General features: G+C 48.6%; 1 protein-coding gene across 1 annotated transcript in view; it reads right to left on the reverse strand.

The window, feature by feature from the left end:
* Positions 1 to 25,211, reverse strand: part of tmem266 (transmembrane protein 266) — a 113,945-nt gene that overhangs the window by 16,941 nt on the left and 71,793 nt on the right. Inside the window, exons 7-8 of the mRNA XM_070864116.1 lie at positions 18,246 to 18,361; positions 4,243 to 4,435 (exon numbers count right to left, since the gene is read on the reverse strand). Of these exons, the coding sequence (XP_070720217.1) occupies positions 4,243 to 4,435; positions 18,246 to 18,361 (309 nt within the window). The remainder of the gene's footprint in view (positions 1 to 4,242; positions 4,436 to 18,245; positions 18,362 to 25,211) is intronic.

The following is a 25,211-nucleotide window of genomic DNA, read 5'->3' on the forward strand; positions in this document are numbered from 1 at the left end:
ATCAGTGTGGTACATTAGGGATACAGTAGCATAGTGGTTATATCACTGGATTAGTAATCTGGAGAAAATAACATAAGAATTAGGAACAGGAGTAGGCCATCTAGCCCCTCGAGCCTGCTCCGCCATTCAACAAGATCATGGCTGATCTGGCCGTGGACTCAGCTCCACTTACCCGCCCGCTCCCCATAACCCTTAATTCACTTATTGGTTAAAAATCTATCTATTTGTGATTTGAATACATTCAATGAGCTAGCCTCAACTGCTTCCTTGGGCAGAGAATTCCACAGATTCACAACCCTCTGGGAGAAGAAATTCCTTCTCAACTCAGTTTTAAATTGGCTCCCCCGTATTTTGAGGCTGTGCCCCCTAGTTCTAGTCTCCGCGACCAGTGGAAACAACCTCTCTGCCTCTATCTTGTCTATCCCTTTCATTATCTTAAATGTTTCTATAAGATCACCCCTCATCCTTCTGAACTCCAACGAGTAAAGACCCAGTCTACTCAATCTATCATCATAAGGTAACCCCCTCATCTCCGGAATCAGCCTAGTGAATTGTCTCTGTACCCCCTCCAAAGCTAGTATATCCTTCCTTAAGTAAGGTGACCAAAACTGCACGCAGTACTCCAGGTGCGGCCTCACCCTATACAGTTGCAGCAGGACCTCCCTGCTTTTGTACTCCATCCCTCTCGCAATGAAGGCCAACATTCCATTTGCCTTCCTGATTACCTGCTGCACCTGCAAACTAACTTTTTGGGATTCATGCACAAGGACCCCCAGGTAATTTCTCCCCATTTAAATAATATTCCCTTTTACTGTTTTTTTTCCCAAGGTGGATGACCTCACATTTTCCGACATTGTATTCCATCTGCCAAACCTGAGCCCATTCGCTTAACCTATCTAAATCTCTTTGCAGCCTCTCTGTGTCCTCTACACAACCTGATTTCCCACTAATCTTTGTGTCATCTGCAAATTTTGTTACACTACACTTTGTCCCCTCTTCCAGGTCATCTATGTATATTGTAAACAGTTTGTCGTTAAAAACTCATCCGATTCACTAATGTCCTTTAGGGAAGGAAATCTGCCACCCTTACCTGGTCTGGCCGTTATGTGACTCCAGACCCACAGCAATGTGGTTGACTCTTGACTGCAGCGGTTCAAGAAGGCCATTCACCACCACTTTCTGAAGGGGTGATTTGGGATGGGCAACAAATACCAGCGATGCTCACATCCCGAGAACGAATTTAAAAAAAAATAAGGTGGCTGGCACTGACACCAGGTATTCAACAACCACAACTTGTATTTATATAGCGCCTTTAACATAGGGAAACATCCCAAGGCACTTCACAGGAGTATTATGCGACATTGCCCAAAAGCTTGGTCAAAGAGGTATATTTTAAGGAGGAAAGAGAGGTAGCGAGGTGGAGAGGTTTAGCAGGGAGTTCCAGAGCTTCGGACCCAGGCAACAGAAGGCACGGCCACCGATGGTGGAGCGATTATAATCAGGGATGCTCAAGAGGGCAGAATTAGAGGAACGCAGACATCTCAGGGGGATTGTGGGGCTGAAGGTGATTACAGAGATAGGAGTGAGGCTATGGAGGGATTTGAAAGTAAAGATGAGAATTTTGAAATCGAGGCGTTGCTTAACCGGAAGCCATTGTAGGTCAGTGAGCACAGGGGGTGATGGGTGAGCGGGACTTGATGCAAGTTAGGACACGGGCAGCTGAATTTTAGATCACCTCTAATTTACGAAGGGTAGAATGTGGGAGGCCGGCCAGGAGTGCGTTGGAATAGTCAAGTCTGGTTTGCTGTCCGAGGTCCTGAAGTAAGAGCTTTATTGTCCCTGATGGGTGACTGCCGCTGTGTTGAGTTCCTACAGTGGCATTTCAATACCTACCACTGTGCTCCACATGCTGAAATGGTAGCTGTATCTGGCACATGGTGAGTGCTCCCATGGAATGAACATTGGAAACACTCAGACCCATTGCCCACAATCTTCCATCCATTGGTTCAATGGACAGTTGTAATCTTCCAAAGTACGTTTGTGTGATAACCCCATCGTCAGAAAATCTAGTCCGAGGTCTCAGTGTTCTGGATCAAGCTTTAGAAAGTTTAACAACTGTTTTAGCAGCAAAGCAGATCACTTGGCTATCAGCTCTGTAGAGGTGTAATAGTGTCAGCTGTGGCTCAGTGGGCAGCACACTCACCTCTGAGTCAGAAGAATATGAGTTCATAGTCCCACTCCAGGAACTTGAACACATAAATGTAAGCTGACACTCCATTGGAGTGCCGCACTGTCGGAGGTGCTGTCTTTTGGATGGGACGTTAAACCGAGGCCCCGTCTGCTCTCTCAGGTGGACGTAAAAGATCCCATGTCACTATTTTGAAGAAGAGCATAGGAGTTATCCCTGGTGTCCTAGCCAATACTTAACCCTCAATCAACATTACAAAAACTGTTTATCTGGGTCATTATCACATTGCTGTGTGTGGGAGCTTGCTGTGTGCAAGTTGGCTGCCGCATTTCCCACATTACAACAGTGATTACTCTCCAAAAGTACTTCATTTGCTGTAAAGCGCTTTGAGATACCCGGTGGTCGTGAAAGATGTTATATAAATGCAAGTCTTTCTTTAAAAGCTCTGCTTACACAAATACTCAAAACCTGTATTTCTGAATGTTAATTGTGCCCCTTACACACTTTTACATTCCAGTTCAGCATTCTGCTGTTGTGACACACAGTCATTCTAATCAAACTCGGAGCATCGTGTAGTCTGTAATTAAAGGGTTTGGACTTTTCCAACAATGTTAATTTTAAGGATATATGAATAATGAATAAGATGATGCAGGATTTCGGGGTACACTAGTGTACATTGGACTGTAATATTTCCAGTGGTGAGATGGGCTGTAATATCCCTCGTGCTGAAATGGTCTGTAATGTCCCCAGTGGTTAGGTGATCTGTGATTTTCCAAGGATAAGATGAACTGTTTGCAATATTCCCATTGGTCCGATGGCCTGTAATATTGCAACTTGTAACAAAGGGAAAGGTTCACAAGACCTGTAAAATACATGAGCCTGTAGATCACGGACTATCTCCTGTTCTAATTGATTACTTCAAACTTCTAAATTGTGGAGCTCCACCATTTCCTCAGTCTTCTCTTCCTACTACAAGCTTTACACTTCCAAAATCCAACTTGGGGCTTGAAAGGCCCAAGGATTGCAGGCAGTAGATAACTCAATATGTCCTCATTCACCTCAGCTTCTCTTCCCTCCCCTTCCAATCTCGATGGTGTCCTGGACATGTGCTTTCGTAATGTTTCGTTGAAAAAAAAATGAACAACAACAACTTATATTTATATAGCGCCTTTAACGTAGTGAGACGTCCCAAGGCGCTTCACAGGAGTATTATGCGATAAAACTTTGACACTGAGCCGCGTAAGTAGAAATTAGGGCAAGTGGACCAAAAGATTGGTCAAAGAGGTAGGTTTTAAGGAGCGTCTGTAAGGAGGAAAGAGGGGTAGAGAGGCGGAGAGGTTTAGGCAGGGAATTCCAGAGCTTGGGGCCCAGGCAACAGAAGGCATGGCCACCGATGGTTGAGCGATTATAATCAGGGATGCTCAGGAGGGCAGAATTAGAGGAGCGCAGACATCTCGGTGGAGGGGGGGGGGGAGGCGTTGTGGGGCTGGAGGAGATTACAGATATAGGGGAGGGGCAAGGGCCATGGAGGGATTTGAAAACGAGGATGAGAATATTGAAATCGAGGCGTTGCTTAACCGGGACCAATGTAGGTCAGCGAGCATAGAGGGTGATGGGTGATGGGTCATAGCGGAGGTGCGGCAAATGAGGGTACGGGGCCCAGAAGAGGCGAGGGGCCCAGGGGCAGCACGGGCCCAGCCCACACTGCGATATGTGTGCGCACTAGGTCCGTGCAGCAGAGCAGGTCTCCAGTCATCTTAGTTAACCCTTGTCACTGGACCAAGACCTAGCTCTGTCAAGCCCGTGTGGTGGCTGCTGTGCAACGGTCACCACATGTTAAAAAAAATTCTCGCACAGGCACCTTCCACCCCTGGAGTTCAGGACTGGAACATCGGGTCCTTCATGGAAACATTTGTGAGCTCATCCCTTTTGGTGTGGAAGCAAGTCATCATCGTTCGAGGGACCGCCTATGATGATGATGATGGGTGAGTGGGACTGGGAGGCAATGTGGGTCAGCGAGCACAGGTTAATAAATCACTTGAACGGTGCCTTACTTTGGGTTTGCCGCGCGTTGATGATGCTGTCATGGCTTTCGTCATCGGACACTCCCGTGGTTGACCCATCGACCACTTGAAACTTGTTGCTCTGCTTCTCCCAGACGTGGTGCATCTGCATCGCGGCCTCCCGTTCGGCAGCGAGGTCGAGGTCCTGTTGGGCAAGGTGGGCCCTCAGCTGCCTGATCTCAAACTGCACACCGGGAACAAATTGCAAAGACACGTTACCACGGGCGATACTTGCAGAGAGAAAATGTTTATATAGAAGCCTTTTCACCAGATATATTTGCAGGAGACTTTTGAAGGTAGAGAGAGTGTTGGTTGGTGACATGGTTTGTGCAATGGGTTCTTGCTTAAGAATCCATAGCAACACATTGCTATTAAGAACCAGTTGGTTTATTAGCAAAGGTTTAACAATCACACTACACATTACCATTTCATCCACCAGGCTGACAACCACCTGCCTCATCCCCCGAACCCAACTGGCTGGGGTTTTATTGAGTCTTATGAACATCACGTGACTGGCTAAGCCACTCTCAATTCAACAGCTCTACAACTATTTTTTTGCAAACATTAATACAAGTGTCCCTGATTAAAAGGGGGGCGGGGCGGGTGTGCACTAAAACCGACACATTAATCAAATTAAACTTTTGTCAGTAAGCTTAAATCAAATTAAAATTTGATTGCCGGGGGTGATGATGCACTCCAGTCCCTCCGACGCCCACCTCTCGCGGAAGGCCGCGAGCGTACCGGTGAACATCGCGTGCTCCATCTCCAGGGACACCCTGGCTCGGATGTAAGCGCAGAAGAGAGGCAGGCACTCGGGCTGAACGACCCCCTCGACCGCCCGCTGCCTGGACCGGCTGATGGCCCCCTTGGCCGTGCCCAGGAGCAGTCCTACGAGGAGGCCCTCGGACCTACCCGCTCCCCTCCGCACAGGGTGCCCAAAGATCGGGAGTGTGGGACTGAATTGCAACCAGAAATTGAGGAGCAGCCTCTTTAAATAATGGAACAGAGGCTGCAACCTCGCACATTCTATAAAAACATGGAACACGGACTCTTCCAGACCGCAGAAATTGCTGGCGGCCTGGGAGTCCGTGAACCGACTTAAAAATTTGTTGCATGGGACTGCTCCGTGCACCACCCTCCAGGCCAAGTCCCCAATAAATAAAGGGAGGACTCCCACGTAGAGTGCCCTCCATCGGGGACACCCGCCTCCTCCGGACAGCAAGATGGTGCGCCATGGCGTGTCCGGACGGCAGACGAGGATGGAGAGTGTGCAGGAGCAACACGTACAGGAAACCCCTCCGCGCAGAACTGAAAGGCACGGAGGGAATTTCCCGGAGGAGGCTCAAGTTGTGAGGCGCCGGCACCTGAGGGAGGTTTCGGGGCTTGGCACCGATGAGGAATTCCGTCCGGACGGGGGTCAGTTCGGATGGGATCGCCCCACGTGCTTGAGCCTCCTCGACACACCTAACGGAGTCAGTGCCCAGTGCCGTTTTTAGCGACTCGATGGCCCAGGATGGGTGCCATGTCAACTCTTCAGGTCACCAGCTCAACAAACCTGTGAGCATCCTCACAGGTGCACACAGTACACTTTGGGAAGAGAGTTCCACAAACTGGGGTGGAGCAGCTGAAAGATCGTCCTCTGATATTGCTGTGGAGCGGTTGGGACAGGCAGCACTCTGGGGGCACGGGGTGAGGGGGGGGTGAAATCTGTCTGGGACCGAAGCGGATTAGAAAGAAAAGAAATTGCATCTATATAGCACCTTCTCCAACCTCAGGACGTCGCAAAGTGCTTCACAGCCAATGAGGTAGTGTTATGAAGTGCAGTCACTGTTGTAATGTTGGAAACGCAGCACCCAATTTGTGCACAGCAAGCTCCCACACACAGCAATGTGATAATGGCCAGCTGATTGGTTTTTATTTAGTGATGTTGGTTGAGGAATAAATATTGGCCCAGCGCACGGGGAGAGAGCTGTGTGGTTTAAGCTCCAGCAGTAATCCAAGTGATCAGGAAGGTAAATGGAATGTTGGCCTTTATTGCAAGTGGGATAGAGTATAAAAGTAGGGAAATCTTGCTACAACTGTACAGGGTATTGGTGAGGCCACACCTGGAGTACTGCATACAGTTTTGGTATCAGTATTTAAGGAGGGCTATACTTGCATTGGAGGCAGTTCAGAGAAGGTTCACAAGGTTGATTCTTGAGATGAGGGGGTTGTCTTATGAAGAAAGGTTGAGCAGGTTGGGCCTATACTCATTCGAGTTCAGAAGAAGAGAGGGGATCTTACTGAAACTTTTAAGATTCTGAGGAGGCTTGACAGGGTAGATGCTGGGAGGATGTTTCCCCTCGTGGGGGAATCTAGAACTAGGGGGTCATAGTTTCAGAATAAGGGGTCGCCCATTTAAAACGGAGATGAGGAGGAATTTCTTCTCTCAGAGGGTCGTGAATCTGTGGAATTCTCTTTCCCCAGATAGCTGTGGAGGCTGAGTCATTGAATATATTCAAGGTGGCGATAGACAGATCTTTGAACTACAGGGGAGTTGAGGGTTATGGGGAGCGGGCAGGGAAGTGGAGACGAGTCCATGATAGGATCAGCCTTGATCTTACTGAATGGCGGAGCAGGCTCGAGGGACCAAATGGCCGATTCCTGCTCCTATTTCTTATGTTCTTATGTGTACACTTTGCGGAGGGGTGTGGGGGGGGGGGGGGAGTATGAAGGTGGTCCCTCAACCTTGTCCACTGCCAAATGTGCCTCAGTTCCCTGGGCTTAGTCACATGGGGGGGGGGGTGGAAAGGATGTACACTTTACAGTGGGCCTGTAGTGATGGATTTCTGAGTGTGCCAGACACGTAGCTGATCGATAAATCAAATTCCACAGTGTATTAGGATGTGACAGGGCAACTCAAAAAAAAGCAGAGCTGCTATTGAAGCTGGAGGCACTGCTGGGTCACAGTCCAGTGTTAATCTACTGGCGTGAGCTGCTGCCCTCTGCTGTCCGGCTGTGGTGGTACAGCAACTGCACCAGGTCGAGAACTTATGGTCAAACAGGGCAGTGGGATTTATATTGTTCGAATGGATTTTTATGACTTTGCAAGCTTTTTAAGCTGATTTTAAAGATTCCTAGTTGTTCCTGTTTTTTTTTTACTGTAATAAAAAAACTTGTGTAATTATATCCGGTGTAAGGTTCAGGACCCATGCGCTTTTAAATCGAATGTTTGTTTCGAAATCACAAGATGGACATGGACTATGGAGGCCATTCAGCCTATCGCAACTCATGCCCCCAGGCAACCCCTAGCGTTCTCTCTGCCATCACACCACCCGACTGTTCCTTAAACTGTTTCCCTTTTCCCTACTTACCCGACCCTGGCCAATATTTAATCTCTCAATCGACATCATTAAAAACAGAATACCTGGTCGTTGATCTCATGGTGCTTGTCTATTTGTGATCAAAAAAAGCTTGTTTTGTATTGGATTGCTCAAAGTAAGAGGGTATTTTTTTTTTACAAAATTTAAAATGATTGATAACATTGTACAAAAAGTGCATGTTTTTTTTAAGGCGCATGTGATGTGCGTTAAGTGCATCGTTTCGGGGTATTGTTTTTAAAAGTTTCAAAAATTGCACAATATTTATTTTGTAAATGTGCCAAAGTTGAATGTTTGTGGGATCTTGCTGTGTGCGGATTGGTTGCCGCGGTTTTCCCTGCATTGTAACAGGGACTAACTACACTTCCAGACGTGATTCACCGGCTGTAAAGGGCTTTGGGACGTCCTGAGATTGCGGAGGTGAGAGTTCTTCCCGTAGGATGATAGGAACAGGAGGAGGCCGTTCAGCCCCTCGAGCCTGTGCCGCCATTCAATGAGATCACAGCCGATCTGCGACCCAACTCCATCCACCCGCCTTTGGCCCCGTCTCCGTTAATACCTTTGGTTAGCTGCTGTTTGTGGGAGCTTGCTGTGCGCAAGTTGACTGCTGCGCTTCCCACATTACAACAGTGAATTTTAAATCAGAGATTGATAGCTTGCATTTATATAGCGCCTTTCATGACCACCGGAAGTCTCAAAGCGCTTTACAACCAATGAAGTACTTTTTGGAGTGTAGTCACTGTTGTAATGTAGGAAACGCAGCAGCCAATTTGCACACAGCAAGCTCCCACAAACAGCAATGTGATAATGACCAGATAATCTGTTTCTTTGATTGAGGGATAAATATTGGCCCCAGGACACCGGGGATAACTCCCCTGCTCTTCTTCGAAATAGTGCCATGGGATCTTTTACATTCGCCTGAGAGGGCAGACAGGGCCTCGGTTTAACGTCTCATCTGAAAGACGGCACCTCTGACAGTGCGGCGCTCTCTCAGTACTGCACTGGAGTGTCAGCCTAGATTTATGTGCTCAAATCTCTGGAGTGGGACTTGAACCCACGACTTTCCGACTCAGAGACGAGAGCGCTGCCCACTGAGCCACAGAGGACACTACGAGGACCTGTGGCAGGAGGACCGTGTTCTGGCACTCGATAAAATGATCGTGAAAGGCGGCAGATAGTCATAAACACCCAACTGGTTCACTGATCCCCTTCAGGTAAAGGGACGCTGCAACATCTACCTGGTCTGGCCTATACCTGACTTCAGAGCCACCCTGCTCTTAATGTCCTCATGGGCAATACACGAGGGCTTGTCAGCATCACCCGCATCCTGAGAGGAAACGTAGAGCACAGGAGGAGGCCATTCAGCCCATCGTGCCTGTGTTAGCTCTTTGAGCAAGCGATCCAATTGGTCCTACTCCCCCTGCTCTTTCCCCATAGTCCTGCACATTTTTCAAGTATTTATCCCATTTGAAAGTTACTATTGAATCTGCTTCCACCTCCCTTTCAGGTAACGCATTCCAGATCCCAACAGCTCGCTGCGTAAAATTAATTCTGCTCATCTCCCACACCCCCCCACCCCCCGGTTCCTTTACCTTAAATCTGTGTCCCTCTGGTTACCAACCCACCTTGCCAATGGAAACAGCTTCTCCTCATTTACTCTATCAAAACCCCATCACAATTTTGAACACCTCTATTAAATCTCCCCTTAACCTTCTCCGTGTTATCATGGATGGGATCTGCAGTCGTCGCAAGGGCCTCTGCCCTGACTCATTCTAGCCCAGGTTCTCAAAGCAATGAGGTCCCTGAGCCTCCTCCCCCCCTCGGCCCTCCCCTTTGACTTATGGCCTACAGGCTGTGGGTTGTCTCCTGACCAGTACCCTCTTGATTTCCTTCTCTCTCCAGCCTTGCTGCTTTCCTGCCCAATGTTAGTTTATCCGTTCACGGGATGTGGGTGTCGCTGGCAAGGCCGGTATTTATTGCCCATCCCTAATCACCCTTAACTGAGTGTCTTGCTGGGCCATTTCACAGGGCAGGTTAAGAGTCAACCACATCGTTGTGGGTCAGGAGTCACATATAGGCCAGACCGGGTAAGGGTGACAGATTTCCCTAAAGGGACATTAGTGAACCAGTTGAGTTTTTATGATTATCCCATTACTGGAGCTAGCGTTTAGTCCAGATTTACTTATTAACTGAATTCAAATTCCCAGTTCTCCAGATCATTAGTCCAGGCCTCTGGAACACAAATCCTGTAACATAACCGCTGTGCTACCGTTCCCATGGGCAAGAGCCCTTTGCTTGGGTTTCGCCATTAAAAATACAGTTACAAAAGTCCATGAGTTGTGATGAAGTGGCGACAACACCAGCTTATCATACACAGAATGTACAGCTCAGAAACAGGCCATTCAGTCCAACAAGTCTGTGCCGGTGTTTATGCTCCGCACCAGTCTCCTCCCACTCCTCTTCGTCTCACCCCATCACCATATCCTTCCATTCCTTTCTCATGCACTTGTCTAGCCTCCCCCTAAATGCATTTACACTATTCGCCTCAACTATTCCCTGTGGCAGCAAGGTCCGCATTCAATCCTGGTGTTGAAGGGCGGTGTGTCACCTTCATGGTCTACAGAGCTGTAGTAATACCGGCCCTCCTGTATGGCTCAGAGACATGGACCACGCACAGTAGACACCTCAAGTCGCTGGAGAAATACCACCAACGATGCCTCCGCAAGATCCTGCAAATTCCCTGGGAGAACAGATGCACCAACGACCAGGCCAACATTCCCAGCATTGAAGCACTGACCACACTCGATCAGCTCGGCTGGGCAGGCCACATTGACCGCATGCCAGACACGAGGCTCCCAAAGCAAGCGCTCTACTCGGAACTCCTTCATGGCAAGCGAGCCAAAGGTGGGCAGAGGAAACGTTACAGGGACACCCTCAAAGCTTCCCTGATAAAGTGCAACATCCCCACCAACACCTGGGACCCTGGCCAAAGACCGCCCTAAGTAGAGGAAGTGCATCTGGGAGGGCGCTGAGCACCTCGAGTCTCGTCGCTGCAAGCATGCAGAAATCAAGTGCAGGCAGCGGAGAGAGTGTGCGGCAAACCAGTCCCACCTTCCCCTTCCCTCAACGACTGTCTGTCCCACCTGTGACAGGGACTGTGGCTCTCGTATTGGACTGGTCAGCCACCTAAGGGCTCATTTTTAGAGTGGAAGCAAGTCTTCCTCGATTCCGAGGGACTGCCTATGATAATGATGTCACGAGTTTGACGGGGTGGTGTAGGGGAGCATGGATGAGTGTAAATTAGGCTGTAATCACTGTCGGGTATATTCATCAGAACAAAGTGGATTGAGTGAGCAGCTAGACACTTAGACATGTGTATAAGTGTATGTACATGTGCTCGAATTGGCTGCTGGCCCAGAACATGCAAACTGAGGTGTTGCAGCAGTAACATTGTCTAAGTGTGTTTTTATAGCCGCGCTGGATCACTAACTACCCTGTTAGACTTTCCAAGGGACTCACACCCACATCAGTGAGTAACAAAAACAACAACAACTTGTATTTATATAGCGCCTTTAACGTAGTGAAACATCCCAAGGCATTTCACAGGAGTGTTATGAGATTAAAAATTTGACACCGAGCCGCATAAGTAGAGATTAGCGCAGGTGACCAAAATACTCGGTCAAAGAGGTAGGTTTTAAGGAGCATCTTGAAGGAGGAAAGAGAGGTGGAGAGGTTTAGGGAGGGAGTTCCACAGCTTAGGGCCCAGGCAACAGAAGGCACGGCCACCGATGGTTGAGTGATTATAATCAGGGATGCTCAGGAGGGCAGAATTAGAGGAGCGCAGACATCTCGGGGTGGGGTGGGGGGGATTGTGGGTTTGGAGGAGATTACAGAGATAGGGAGGGGGGCGAGGGCCATGGAGGGGTTTGAAAATAAGGATGAGAATTTTGAAATCGAGGCGTCGCTTAATCGGGAGCCAATGTAGGTCAGCGAGCACAGGGGGTGATGGGTGAGCGGGACTTGCCGTGAGTTGGGATACGGGGCAGCCGAGTTTTGGATCACCTCAAGTTTATGTAGGGTAGAATGTGGGAGGCCAGCCAGGAGTGCGTTGGAATAGTCAAGTCTTGTTAACCACACCAGAGCTTTATTCCTTGATTTTGATCATTCAAGCCTCCAGTCAATGCGGATTTAAATGAACCCAGACAATTTGAAAAGATGTAGGTGGGGGGTAAATTCAGGAGCGATAATAGCCCCTCGCTCAAAGGGTGAGGCCCGAGGGGCCCAGGCACGTGGGCCTCCGACCTCACCCTAACGTAGAGGGGGTTGCGTGTGGAGCCCTCGGGCGGGTCAGTGCTCCAATCTGTGATGGGGTTAGATCACGGATGTGGTGGTGGGGGGGGGGGGCGCCTGAAGGAGGAACGGGTGGGCCTTGGAGTCTGCGATCAGTGGGTTCAGTGGGGGTGAGCGCAGGCCTCGGGAGTGCCGCTGGGGGGGAGTCGGGAGTGCTGTTTTTTTTCGGGGGGGGGGGAGGTGGTCATAGAAATAGAAATATAGAAATTTACAGCACAGAAGGAGGCTATTTCGGTCCACCGTGTCCGCACCGGCCGACAAAGAGCCGCACGACCCTCGGCCAGCAGCCCTGAAGAGTCCTGGAGGTCAGGGTCGGGAGTTCGAAGGACAGAGGTCTCGGGACCAGGAGTGGCGGTGATCGTGGTCAGTATTTGCCTTTTTTTATTTGTCTGCCACAAGCAGGCGTTCGGTCCCTTATTTGCATATGCAAATGAGCCTCCGCCTGCTTCAGGCTTGGTCCTTTACCAAGATGGCGTCCGGCACACTGCCCATTGAGCATCTCGGACCCCGTTTCAGATCCTTGCGTGGCTGCCTCGCGCCTAAATAAACGGGCGCGGCACTGCGCAATTTAGCCCTGGAGCCTTCTCGCAAATATGTCTGAAGTCTTTCCTGACTCACACGATTAAAGCATCCCGCGATATTTCCTACGTTAAAGGCTCATCCAGAAATATAAATTCAGCATGGCAATCCATGTAATGGGATTCCATTTCTCATTGCTCAGCATGTCAGCAGCTGGAAGTGGCGTTTAGCACAGGGACAGGAGGAGGCCATTCGAGCCTGTTCCGCCATTCAGTTAGATCACGTCTGATCTGTATCTTAAGAACAACAACAACAACAACTTGGATTTCTATAGCGCCTTTAACGTAGTGAAACGTCCCAAGGCGCTTCACAGGAGTGTTATGAGATAAAATCTGACACCGAGCCGCATAAGGAGAAATTAGGGCAGGTTGGTCAAAGAGGGAGGTTTTAAAGAGTGTCTTGAAGGAGGAAAGCGAGGCAGAGAGGCGGAGAGGTTTAGGGAGGGAGTTCCAGAGCTTGGGGCCCAGGCAACTGAAGGCACGACCACCGATGGTGGAGCGATTATAATCAGGAATGCTCAGGAGGGCAGAATTAGAGGAGCTCCATTTACCCGCCATGGTTCTGTGACCCTTAATACCCTTACCTGACAAAAGTCTATCATGCTCAGTTTTGGAATGTTCAATTGCCCCCACTCTCCTCCGCCTCCCACCCACCCACCCTCGGCCTCAACAGATTTTTGGGGGAGAGTTCCAGATTCCAGGCTGACACTCCCAGTGCAGTGCTGAGGGAGTGCTGCACTGTTGGAGATGCCGTCTTTCCGATGAACGGCCTGGCTCGAATTTTAAGGTGATGCCCCCTTGTTCTGGACTCCCTCCCCCACCAGAGGAAATCATTTCTCTCCAAATACAATATCAACTCCTTTGATCATCTGGAACACCTCGATTAGATCCCCCTGCACTTGCTCTCCTTCAGACTGATTCACCCGCTGTGCTTTTCTCGTCATTTCTGATTTTATTTCCTATTTAGTTCCATTTAGTGCCGACCAAACCACGCCTGGTATACCCTCACTGTACGGAGTGTATCGCCACCAGCTTGGCACAGCTCATGGCACTCTTGTGATGGAGAGTTCGAGCCCCACTCCAGAGACTTGAGCATTAAAATCCAGGCTGACACTCCCAGTGCAGTGTTGAGGGAGTGCTGCACTGTTGGAGGGGCAGTGCTGAGGGAATGCTGCACTGTCGGAGGGACAGTGCTGAGGGAGCGCCGCACTGTCGGAGCGGCAGTGCTGAGGGAGCGCCGCACTGTCGGAGGGGCAGTGCTGAGGGAGCGCCGCACTGTCGGAGGGGCAGTGCTGAGGGAGCGCCGCACTGTCGGAGGGGCAGTGCTGAGGGAGCGGCGCACTGTCGGAGGGGTAGTGCTGAGGGAGCGCCGCACTATCGGAGGGGCAGTGCTGAGGGAGCGCCGCACTGTCGGAGGGGCAGTGCTGAGGGAGCGCCGCAATGTCAGAGGGTCAGTACTGAGGGAGCGCCGCACTGTCGGAGGGGCAGTGCTGAGGGAGTGCCGCACTGTTGGAGGTGCCGTCTTTCAGATGGGACGTTAAACCGAAGCCCCGTCTGCTCTCTCAGGTGGATGTAAAAGATCCCACGGCCACTATTTGAAAGAAGAGCAGGGGAGTTCTCCCCGGTGTCCTGGGGCCAATATTTATCCCTCAATCAACATCACTAAAACAGATTATCTGGTCATTATCACATTGCTGTTTGTGGGAGCTTGCTGTGCGCAAATTGGCTGCTGCGTTTCCCACATTACAACAGTGACTACACTCCAAAAGTACTTAATTGGCTGTAAAGTGCTTTGTGATGTCCTGAGGCTGAGGAAAAGCGCTGTACAAATGAAAGTCTCCTCATTCAAGATGCCATTGGATGCTGGGTGGGGGACAGTTAGAATATAAAGGGCGGGGGTGGGGGTTGAGATACTCTGGGTCTAAGGGCGTTGTCTTGCTCTTGGCTTTGTTAACGGTCTCTATCGTTGAACAGCGGGGAGAGGGGTCGTGGGCTGGGACAGAGCTGAGCTGCTCTGAGCAAGTCCAGGATAGTAACCGAAGCGACAAAGACAGACAGCTGTTTGAAATAGCTGCTTTCTGCTCTCTCTCTCTCCTTCCCCTGTCTCTGCCTGTTCCCATTTCCTGATCAATTTGCCGATATGATTAACATCTTAATATTTCTTTTTAATTAAAAATCTTTAACCTGAACATTTCGATACGCTTCTCCTGGATTTATGAGTGACTGGGGAAATGTAGTGTGATTCCAATTAACGTCTAACTTCACCCCTTCCTTATTCATTCTCCCCAACAAAACAGCTTTTATTTAAATATTCCAATTAACAATTTACATATAACGGGTGGGTAGCTGTCGAAACCTAAGTTAGGGATGTTTTTATGTATCTGGTCTGTTGAGGATTATTGCAATGAGGCCACTTGCTTCTTGTTTCAACTTTATTTGATAACATTAAAGACGTACATTTCTTTAGCGCCTTTCCCGACCTCGGGACATCCTTAAGCACCAATGAAGTGAGTTTGGAGTGTAGTCACTGTTGTAATGTGGGAAACGTGGCAGCTCATTTGCGCACAGCAAGCTCCCACAAACATAAAGTGATAATGACCGGAAAATCTGTTCTTTTATTATGTTGATTGAGGGGTAAATATTGGCCAGGACAACAGAGAGAACTTCCCTGCTCTTCTTCGAAATAGTGCTGTGGGATCTTTTACATCCACACGAGGCCTCGGTTTAACGTCTCATCCAAAAGACGGCACATCCGACAGTGCGGCACTCCCTCAGCACTGCACTGGGAGTGTCAGCCTGGATTTTTTGTGCTCCAGACCCCGGAGTGGGATTTGAACCCACAACCTTCTGACTTGGAAGTGAGAGAATGCTGCCCATTAAAGCCACAGCTGACATTGGCACACCCTTCCACCAGACTGACACTACAGTGTGCACAACTCCACCAGACTGACACTACAGTGTGCACAACTCCACCAGACTGACACTACAGTGCGCACAACTCCACCAGACTGACACTACAGTGCGCACAACTCCACCAGACTGACACTACAGTGCTCACAACTCCATCAGACTGACACTACAGTGTGCACAACTCCACCAGACTGACACTACAGTGTGCACAACTCCACCAGACTGACACTACAGTGCGCACAACTCCACCAGACTGACACACAATCACACCGGACCAATGTTCACGCTAAGGTGTGCGGACGAAAGCGAGGTCCCATGCTAGACGCCCACCAGCTATGGCCGCTGGTAGAGATACTGCGCGTGCAATTTATAACGACTGCGCACGACAAAAACAAATTAGAGGGAGCGTTGCACCAGACAATCACTAACAGTCACACCAAATTACTTAGTTATTATTTTCCACCATTAAATCGGCAGAAGGTTTTATTGTTACCATTGAGTAACGTTATACCACTCAGCCTCCGAGAATCTGTAAACTCTATATGTGTTTTGGATTTCACCATTTCGTAGAGTCATAGAAATTTACAGCACGGAAGGAGGCCATTTCGGCCCATCGTGTCCGCGCCGGCCGACCAAGAGCTACCCAGCCTAATCCCACTTTCCAGCTCCGGGTCCGTAGCCCTGTAGGTTACGGCACTTCAAGTGCACATCCAAGTACTTTTTAAATGTAGTGAGGGTTTCTGCCTCTACCACCCTTTCAGGCAGTGAGTTCCAGACCCCCACTGCCCTCTGGGTGAAAATATTTCCCCTCAAATTCCCTCTAAACCTCCCCCCAATTACTTTAAATCTATGCCCCCTGGTTGTTGACCCCTCTGCTAAGGGAAATAGGTCCTTCCTATCCACTCTATCTAAGTCCCATATAATTTTACACACCTCAATCAGGTCTCCCCTCAGCCTCCTCTGCTCCAAAGAAAACAAGCCCAACCTATCCAATCTTTCCTCATAGCTAAAATTTTCCAGTCCTGGCAACATCCTCGTAAATCTCCTCTATACCCTCTCTCATGCAATCACATCTTTCCTGGAATGCGGTGACCAGAACTGCACGCAGTATTCTAGCTGTGGCCTGACTAGTGTTTTATACAGTTCAAGCATTTGGGACATGTTAACGTCATAAAAAATATGACACAACAGCGATGCATTTATCACTATCACTGCCCAACCCAAACTCTAACCCTAAATCACTGACCAGTGATGTGAAGTGAAGCATTATGGTACATCAGGCTTGTGTGATGGAGCATTTTGACAGGCCGTATATTGAACACACACAGGAGCCACACACTCTCAACAGCCTCTGAATAGCAAACGGTGATATCCGATGGGATGGCTTATCAGTGCACTGTCACTTTATATTACTGCTGGCTCACCCTGTCAGATCAGGGCAGAGAGATTCAAGTTCCAACCCTAAATAGATTATCCATCCTCTTCCCCGTGACAAGTCTGCATTTAATTAAAGGTTCCGATTTTATCTCAGCCTTTCCCGCAAACTCAAGACAGTGCAAGTCCTCTCGCTTGGTCTTTTGCTTCCCTCTGACAATCTACACTGTGGAAGGAGTTAGCTGTGGCTCAGTGGCCAGCTCTCTCTCTCTCTCTCTCTCTCTCATCTCTGAGTCAGAAAGTTGTGGGTTCAAGTCCCACTCCAGAGACTTGAGCACAAAAATCACGGCTGCAGTGCTGAGGGAATGCTGCACTGTCGGAGGTGACGTCTTTCAGATGAGATGTTAAACCGAGGCCCCGTCTGCTCTCTCAGGTGGATGTAAAAAATCCCACGGCACTATTTTGAAGAAGAGCAGTGGCGTTATCCCTGGTGTCCTGGCCAATCTACATCACGAAATAACAGGTTATCTGGTCACCAAAGTTCCCTGTAATTTTTTGGGGCGGCGCAGCCCATTCAGAATTCTGCGCATGCACGGTTTTTTTCCAATTTAAAAGCAGGCCCGCTGACTATGCAGGACCTGTGTGACTGCATGGCTCACAGGGAGCATTGCTGGTCACTGTCTCATCGTTGTTTGTGGGAGCTTGCTGTGCGCAAATTGTCTGCCGCGTTTCCTACATTACAACATTAACTTCACTTCCAACAAGTACTTCATTGTAAAGGGGCATTTTGGGACATCCTGGGGTCGTGAAAGGTGCTATATAAATTCAAGTCTTTCTTTCTTTCTTTTCCTTTTCATGGTTGATCTGTATCTCAACTCCATTTGCCGCCTTGTTTCGGTAACCCTTAATACCCTTGCTTACCAAATTATTTTTTAAATTTGTTCCCAGGATGTGGGCATCGCTGGCATTTATTGCCCATCCCTAATTGCCCCTTGAGAAGGTGGTGGTGAGCCGCCTTCTTGAACCGCTGCAGTCCCGTGTGGTGAGGGTGCTCCCACAGTGCTGTTAGGGAGGGAGTTCCAGGATTGTGACCCAGCGACGATGAAGGAACGGCCGATATATTTCCAAGTCAGGATGGTGTGTGTGACTTGGAGGGGAACGTGGAGCTACTGAAGTTGCATGTTCAGCCATGATCTTATTGAATGGTGGTGCAGGCTCGAAGGGCCGAATGGCCTACTCCTGCACCTATTTTCTATGTTTCTATGGTGGAGCTTGCTGTGCGCAAATTGTCTGCCGCGTTTCCTACATTACAACAGTGACTGTACTTCCATAAAGTTCTTTGTTGGCTGTGATGCGCTTTGGGACGTCCTGAGCTGGCCAAAGGCGCTATATAAATGCAAGTTCTCCCTGTTGGCGCACTCACCGCTTGCTCCTGACAGATCTGTGTCAGTCGCTCCAGCTGCTCCTCACGGACCTGTTTGGCTCTCTCGTACTGCTGGATCACCATCTCCATCTCCAGCTTAACCGGCAGGACGTAAGCTGAAAGAGTCAAAAGGCACATCAGGCTTATCGGACCGAGGAGCGATACAGATCGCAGGAGCTCAGCAACAATTACCAGCTCCCTCTTTTTTCCGTTGTGCGTGTTGTACACGGGGATTGTTCTGCTTCGAGCAGGGAGGGTCGTGGTGTGATTTAAGAGAGGGGTTCAAAATGATGAAGGGTTTTGTTAAGAGTCAATAGTACACTGAATCGGGAGGGAATTCACCCTGTGGCTCGTGTAAACTCACTTGCATCCTCGGGCTCTCAGAGAATGTATCAGAGCATATCTTGTTACCTCAAAGAGCAAGTTATTATTTAAATGGAGAAAGATTGCAAAGTGCTGCAGTACAGAGAGACCTGGGGGTACTTGTGCATGAAACACAAAAGGATAGTATGCAGGTACAGCAAGTGATCAGGAAGGCCAATGGAATCTTGGCCTTTATTGCAAAGGGGATGGAGTATAAAAGCAGGGAAGTCTTGCTACAGTTATACAGGATATTGGTGAGACCACATCTGGAATACTGCGTGCAGTTTTGGTTTCCATATTTACGAAAGGACATACTTGCTTTGGAGGCAGTTCAGAGAAGGTTCACTCGGTTGATTCCAGAGACGAGGGGGTTGACTTATGAGGAAAGGTTGAGAAGGTTGGGCCTCTACTCATTGGAACTCAGAAGAATGAGAGGTGATCTTATCGAAACGTATAAGATTATGAGGGGGCTTGACAAGGTGGATGCAGAGAGGATATTTCCACTGATGGGGGAGACTAGAACTAGAGGGCATGATCTTAGAATAAGGGGCCGCCCATTTAAAACTGAGATGAGGAGAAATTTCTTCTCTCAGAGGGTTGTAAATCTGTGGAATTCGCTGCCTCAGAGAGCTGTGGAAGCTGGGACTGAATAAATTTAAGACAGAGATAGACAGTTTCTTAACCGATAAGGGGTTATGGGGAGCGGGCAGGGAAGTGGAGCTGAGTCCATGATCGGATCAGCCATGATCATATTAAATGGCGGAGCAGGCTCGAGGGGCCGTATGGCCTACTCCTGCTCCTATTTCTTATGTTCTTATGATGTCTCTCATCTCCGAACGCTTTATAATGACAGCCTTTCTCTTCTTATTTCATTTTTTTATCCGTTCTTAGGATGTGGGCGTCGCTGGCATGGCCGGCATTTATTGCCCATCGCTAATTGACCTGGAGAAGGTGATGGTGAGCCGCCTGCTTGAACCGCAATAGACAGTTAAGTTAACCACATTGTTGTGGAACATATCGGCCAGACCGGGTAAGGGTGGCAGATTTCTTTCCCGAAAGGACATTAGTGAACCACATGAGTTGTTGCAACAATCTGGTCACCGTTACTGATACTAGCTTTTAATTCCAGATTTATTTAATGAATTGAATTTAAATTCCCCAGTTGCCGTGGTGGAATTTGTTACTGCTGTGGTCATTGATTCTTTGAATTCTCCTCATTCACTTCTCCTAAGTTTTCGAATACACCATCCGACACCTCTTGCCTTCTCTGCATCCTCACTGTGCAACAGGCTGAGACTCATTGCGCCATCTCCAATCAAGGTCAAAACTGGATTTCTCACCTTCCTCATTCTTCCCTTCCGCCTACAACCTACGGCCTTCTGAAGCTCAAGCCCAAATCCAAACCTCCGACTTCTTCCTTGATCGTGCCTTGCCTCCAACTCTGTTCCATCTTGGTGCTCTCCAGCACTATGGACCTTGGGCAAGGCTTCTCCATAAAAGGTGATCAGGTCCAGAAAATAGCTTTGGTAATACACGCTGCGATGTGTGTGCGCATTAGGTCCGCGCAGCAGAGCTGGTCTCCAGTCCTCTTGGATAATCCTTGCCGCTGGACCAAGGCCTAACTCTGTCAAGTCCGTGTGGTGGCTGGTGTGCAACAGTCACCACACATTAAAAAAAATCCACGTACAGGCATCTTCCACCCTTCAAAATTTAGTTCGGACCTGGAATTTTAGATCCTTCATTGAAACACCTGTGAACTCATCCTTTTTTTGACGTGGAAGCAAGTCATCCTCGATTCGAGGGACCGCCTATGATGATGATGATCGGGTCAGTGGGGTGAGGTGTCTGATCAACATCTCACACCTCCGCCACCTGGAAGGACAAGGCCAGCAGATGCATTGGGAACAGCACTATCTCCAAGTTCCCCTCCAGGTCACACACGCACCCCGGCTTGGACATAAACCTCTCCTGAATATTCTGAGGGAAGACTTTCTTCCCAACATCTGCTCCAATTCTAATGAAAGTGGAGTTGAGGTCGAAGATCAGCCATGATCTCATTGAATGGTGGAGCGGGCTCGAGGGGCCGAATGGCCTACTCCTGCTCCTAATTCTTATGTTCTCCTTAAAACCTACCTCCTTGACCAAGCTTTTGGTCACCTGCCCTTACAGCTCCTTCTGTGGCTCGGTGTCAAATTTTGTTTTTGGTAGCTTTCCTGCGAAGCGCCTAGGGACGTTTTGTTAGGTTAAAAGCGCTCTATAAATGTAAGTTGCTGTTGTTCCTTTGTGGTTGCTGGGTCAAAATCCTGGAACTCCCAACGAACAGTAGTCTGGGAGGACCTTCACCACACAGACCGCAGCGGTTCGAGAAGGCGGCCCATAACCACCTTCTCAAGGAATGGGCAATGAATGCTGGCTCTCCAGCGATTCCCACATCCCTAAGAAAGGATGTACTTGCCATAGAGAGAGTGCAGCGATGGTTCACCAGACTGATTCCTGGGATGACAGGACTGTCGTATGAGGAGAGATTGGGTGGACTAGGCCTGTATTCACTAGAGTTTAGAAGAATGAGAGGGGATCTCATTGAAATGTATAAAATTCTGACGGGGTTGGATAGACTGGATGCGGGGAGGGTGTTTCCCCGGTTGGGAAGTCTAGAACAAGGGGTCACCACGGTCTCAGGATATGGATAGGAAATTTAGGACCGAGATGAGGAGAATTTTTTTCTCTCAGAGGGTGGTGAACCTGTGGAATTCTCTACCACAGAAGACTGTGGAAACCAAGTCACTGAATATATTTAAGAGGGAGTTAGATAGATTTCTAGAAACAAAAGGCATCACGGGGTGTGGGGAAAAAGCGGGAATATGGTGTTGAGATAGAGGATCAGCCATGATCATATTGAATGGCGGTGCAGGCCCGAAGGGCCGAATGGCCTACTTCTGCTCTCATTTTCTATGTTTCTCTGATATTGAATTTTAAAAATAGCCTTTAACCAAGCTCAGTCCTTATCCCCTGATTATTTGCCCCTGGTAGTAGTAGAGTGATGGGTGTGGACATGTTTTGCAGCCCTACAGTCGGGCCGGAGGACCTAATTAGAATTGGAGCAGATATTGGGAAGAAAGTCGTTCCTCAGAATATTCAGAACGACCTGCTCGGTGGGACATTGAACCATTGCGGACAATCAGACCTGGCTGGACACTCTCCTGGCACAGGTCCCACATGGCAGACTGGTCACAAAAGTAAAAGCCCATGGGATCCAGGGCAAATTGGCAAGTTGGATCCAAAATTGGCTCAGAGGCAGGAAGCAAAGGGTAATGGTTGACACCCATTTTTTGTGACTGGAAGGATGTTTCCAGTGGCTCAGTGCTGGGTCCCTTGCTTTTGTGGTATATATTTAGACTTGAATGCAGAACGTATGATTAAAAAGTTTGCAAATGATACTAAAATCGGCCGTGTGGCTGATAATAAAGAAGAAAGCTGCAGACTGCAGGAAGATATCAATGGACTGGTCAGGTGGGCAGAACAGTGGCAAATGGAATTCAATCCAGAGAAGTGTGAGGTAATGCATTTGGGGAGGGCTAACAAGGCAAGGGAATACATATTAAACGGTTGGGCACTGAGAAGTGTAGAGGAACAAAGGGACCTTGGAGTGCAGGTCCACAGATCCCTGAAGGTAGCTGGCCAGGTAGATAAGGTGGTTAAGAAGGCATATGGAATACTTGCCTTTGTCAGCCGAGGCATAGAATACAAGAGCAGGGAGGTTATGCTTGAACTGTATAAAACACTAATTAGGCCACAGCTAGAGTACTGCATGCAGTTCTGGTCACCACATTACAGGAAAGATGTGATTGCACTGGAGAGGGTACAGAGGAGATTTACGAGGATGTTGCCTGGACTGGAGAATTTTAGCGATGAGGAAAGATTGGATAGGCTAGGGTTGTTTTCTTTGGAACAGAGGAGGCTGAGGGGAGACCTTATTGAGGTATATAAAATTATGAGGGGCCTAGATAGAGTGGATAGGAAGGACCTATTTCCCTTAGCAGAGGGGTCAACAACCAGGGGGCATAGATTTAAAGTAATTGGTAGGAGGTTTAGAGGGGATTGGGGGGAAATGTCTTCACCCAGAGGGCGGTGGGGGTCTGGAACTCACTGCCTGAAAGGGTGGTAGAGGCAGAAACCCTCACCACATTTAATAAGTACTTGGATGTGCACCTGAAGTGCTGTAACCTACAGCGCTACGGACCGAGAACTGGAAAGTGGGACTAGGCCGGACAGCTCTTTGGTGGTTGGCGAGGACACAATGGGCCGAAATGGCCTCCTTCTGTGCTGTAAATTTCTATGGTAGAGTGGACAAGGGAGAACCAGTGGATGTGGTGTATTTGGACTTTCAAAAGGCTTTTGACAAGGTCCCACACAAGAGATTGGTGTGCAAAATCAAAGCACCTGGTATTGGGGGTAATGTACTGACGTGGATAGAGAACTGGTTGGCAGACAGGAAGCAGAGAGTCGGGATAAACGGGTCCTTTTCAGAATGGCAGGCAGTGACTAGTGGGGTGCCGCAGGGCTCAGTGCTGGGACCCCAGCTATTTACAATATACATTAATGATTTGGATGAGGGAATTGAGTGTAATATCTCCAAGTTTGCAGCTGACACTAAGCTGGGTGGTGGTGTGAGTTGTGAGGAGGATGCTAAAAGGCTGCAGGATGACTTAGACAGGTTAGGTGAGTGAGCAAACACGTGGAGGATGCAGTATAATGTGGATAAATGTGAGGTTATCCACTTTGGGGGCAAAAACACAAAGGCAGAATATTATCTGAATGGTGGCAGATTAGGAAAAGGGGAGGTGCAACGAGACCTGGGTGTCATGGTACATCAGTTATTGAAAGTTGGCATGCAGGTACAGCAGGCGGTGAAGAAGGCAAATGGTATGTTGGCCTTCATAGCTAGCGGATTTGAGTATAGGAGCAGGGAGGTCTTACTGCAGTTGTACAGGGCCTTAGTGAGGCCTCACCTGGAATATTGTGTTCAGTTTTGGTCTCCTAATCTGAGGATGGACTTTCTTGCTATTGAGGGAGTGCAGCGAAGGTTCACCAGACTGATTCCCGAGATGGCAGGACTGACATATGAGGAGAGACTGGATCGACTGGGCCTGTATTCACTGGAGTTTAGAAGGATGAGAGGGGATCTCATAGAAACATATAAAATTCTGACGGGACTGGACAGGTTAGATGCAGGAAGAATGTTCCCGATGTTGGGGAAGTCCAGAACCAGGGGACATAATCTAAGGATAAGGGTTAATCCATTTAGGACTGAGTTGAGGAGAAACTTCTTCACCCAGAGAGTTGTTAACCTGTGGAATTCCCCACCGCAGAGAGTTGTTGATGCCAGTTCATTGGGTATATTCAAGAGGGAGTTAGATATGGCGCTTACGGCTAAAGGGTTCAAGGGGTATGGAGAGAAAGCAGGAAAGGGGTACTGAGGTGAATGATCAGCCATAATCTTATTGAATGGTGGTGCAGGCTCGAAGGGCCGAATGGCCTACTCCTGCACCTAGTTTCTATGTTTCTATGATTCTATGATTCGAGGTAGGAGGCTAGAGGAATGGGATTCAGGGGGCTGAGGGCCCTTTCCTCATTCACTTGTCTTATTGTCGGCACAAATGTGGAGTGAGGGGATAAAACTGAACAGGAAACACCTGCCATTTAATTGCTGAACTGAGACCAGGGAAAGTGTGCAGCAGACTTGTTATTTGAGCATTCGTCCACCAGAGGGGGCCACAACACAAGAACTCACAGGATCAACTTCTTTGCAAGGTGCTGCAATTGAGTTAAGCTCACAAGGACCCTTAGCTGTTGTTCTAAGCAGTTAAACACTGGCTCCCTCATCCAGTAATTAATATTTCTATTCAATATAAGCAGATATAGTTGGATGAGCCACCTTCTTCATAGATCCTTCACTAACACCGGATCCCCGACTGTTTGAGTGTATAACAAGAACGTTAAGCAGCTTATAAAAAGAAAGACGTACATTTATATAGCGCCTTTCACGACCACCGAGCCCTCCCCCCCCCCCCCCCCGCCACCTCCCCACGCGCTGGGTCCACTCTGGATGAGACGTTAAACCGAGGCCCCGTCTGCTCCCTCAGCTGGACGTAAAAGATCCCACGGCACTATTTTGGTCCTGGGGCTAATATTTATCCCTCAATCAAGGTAACAAAAAAACAGATTATCTGGGTCATTATCACATTGCTGTTTGTGGGAGCTTGCTGTGCGCAAATTGGCTGCCGCGTTTCCCAATTACAACAATGACTGCACTTCAAAAAGTGCTTCATTGGCTGTAAAGCGCTTTCAGACGATTGGTGGTTGTGAAAGGCGCTATAGAAATGCAAGTCCTTCTTTCTTTTCTTTATCATGGGACCACTGACTTTTACCCTTTAACTTCCGAATTTAATCTTCACCGTAGCAAAGCTGCTTATTCAAGGGTGAAAAAAATCAAAGGCAACAGGAACCTTGCCGTCTGACTTTAGACCAGCAAGTCCGTTTTTAAATGGACTATTTTGAAATTTCTAAAATATAAGCTAGACTTCGACAGTCTACTCTGTACAG

The sequence above is a fragment of the Pristiophorus japonicus genome, chromosome 21, assembly GCF_044704955.1.
Source record: "Pristiophorus japonicus isolate sPriJap1 chromosome 21, sPriJap1.hap1, whole genome shotgun sequence".
NCBI classification, from domain to species: Eukaryota; Metazoa; Chordata; class Chondrichthyes; family Pristiophoridae; genus Pristiophorus; species Pristiophorus japonicus.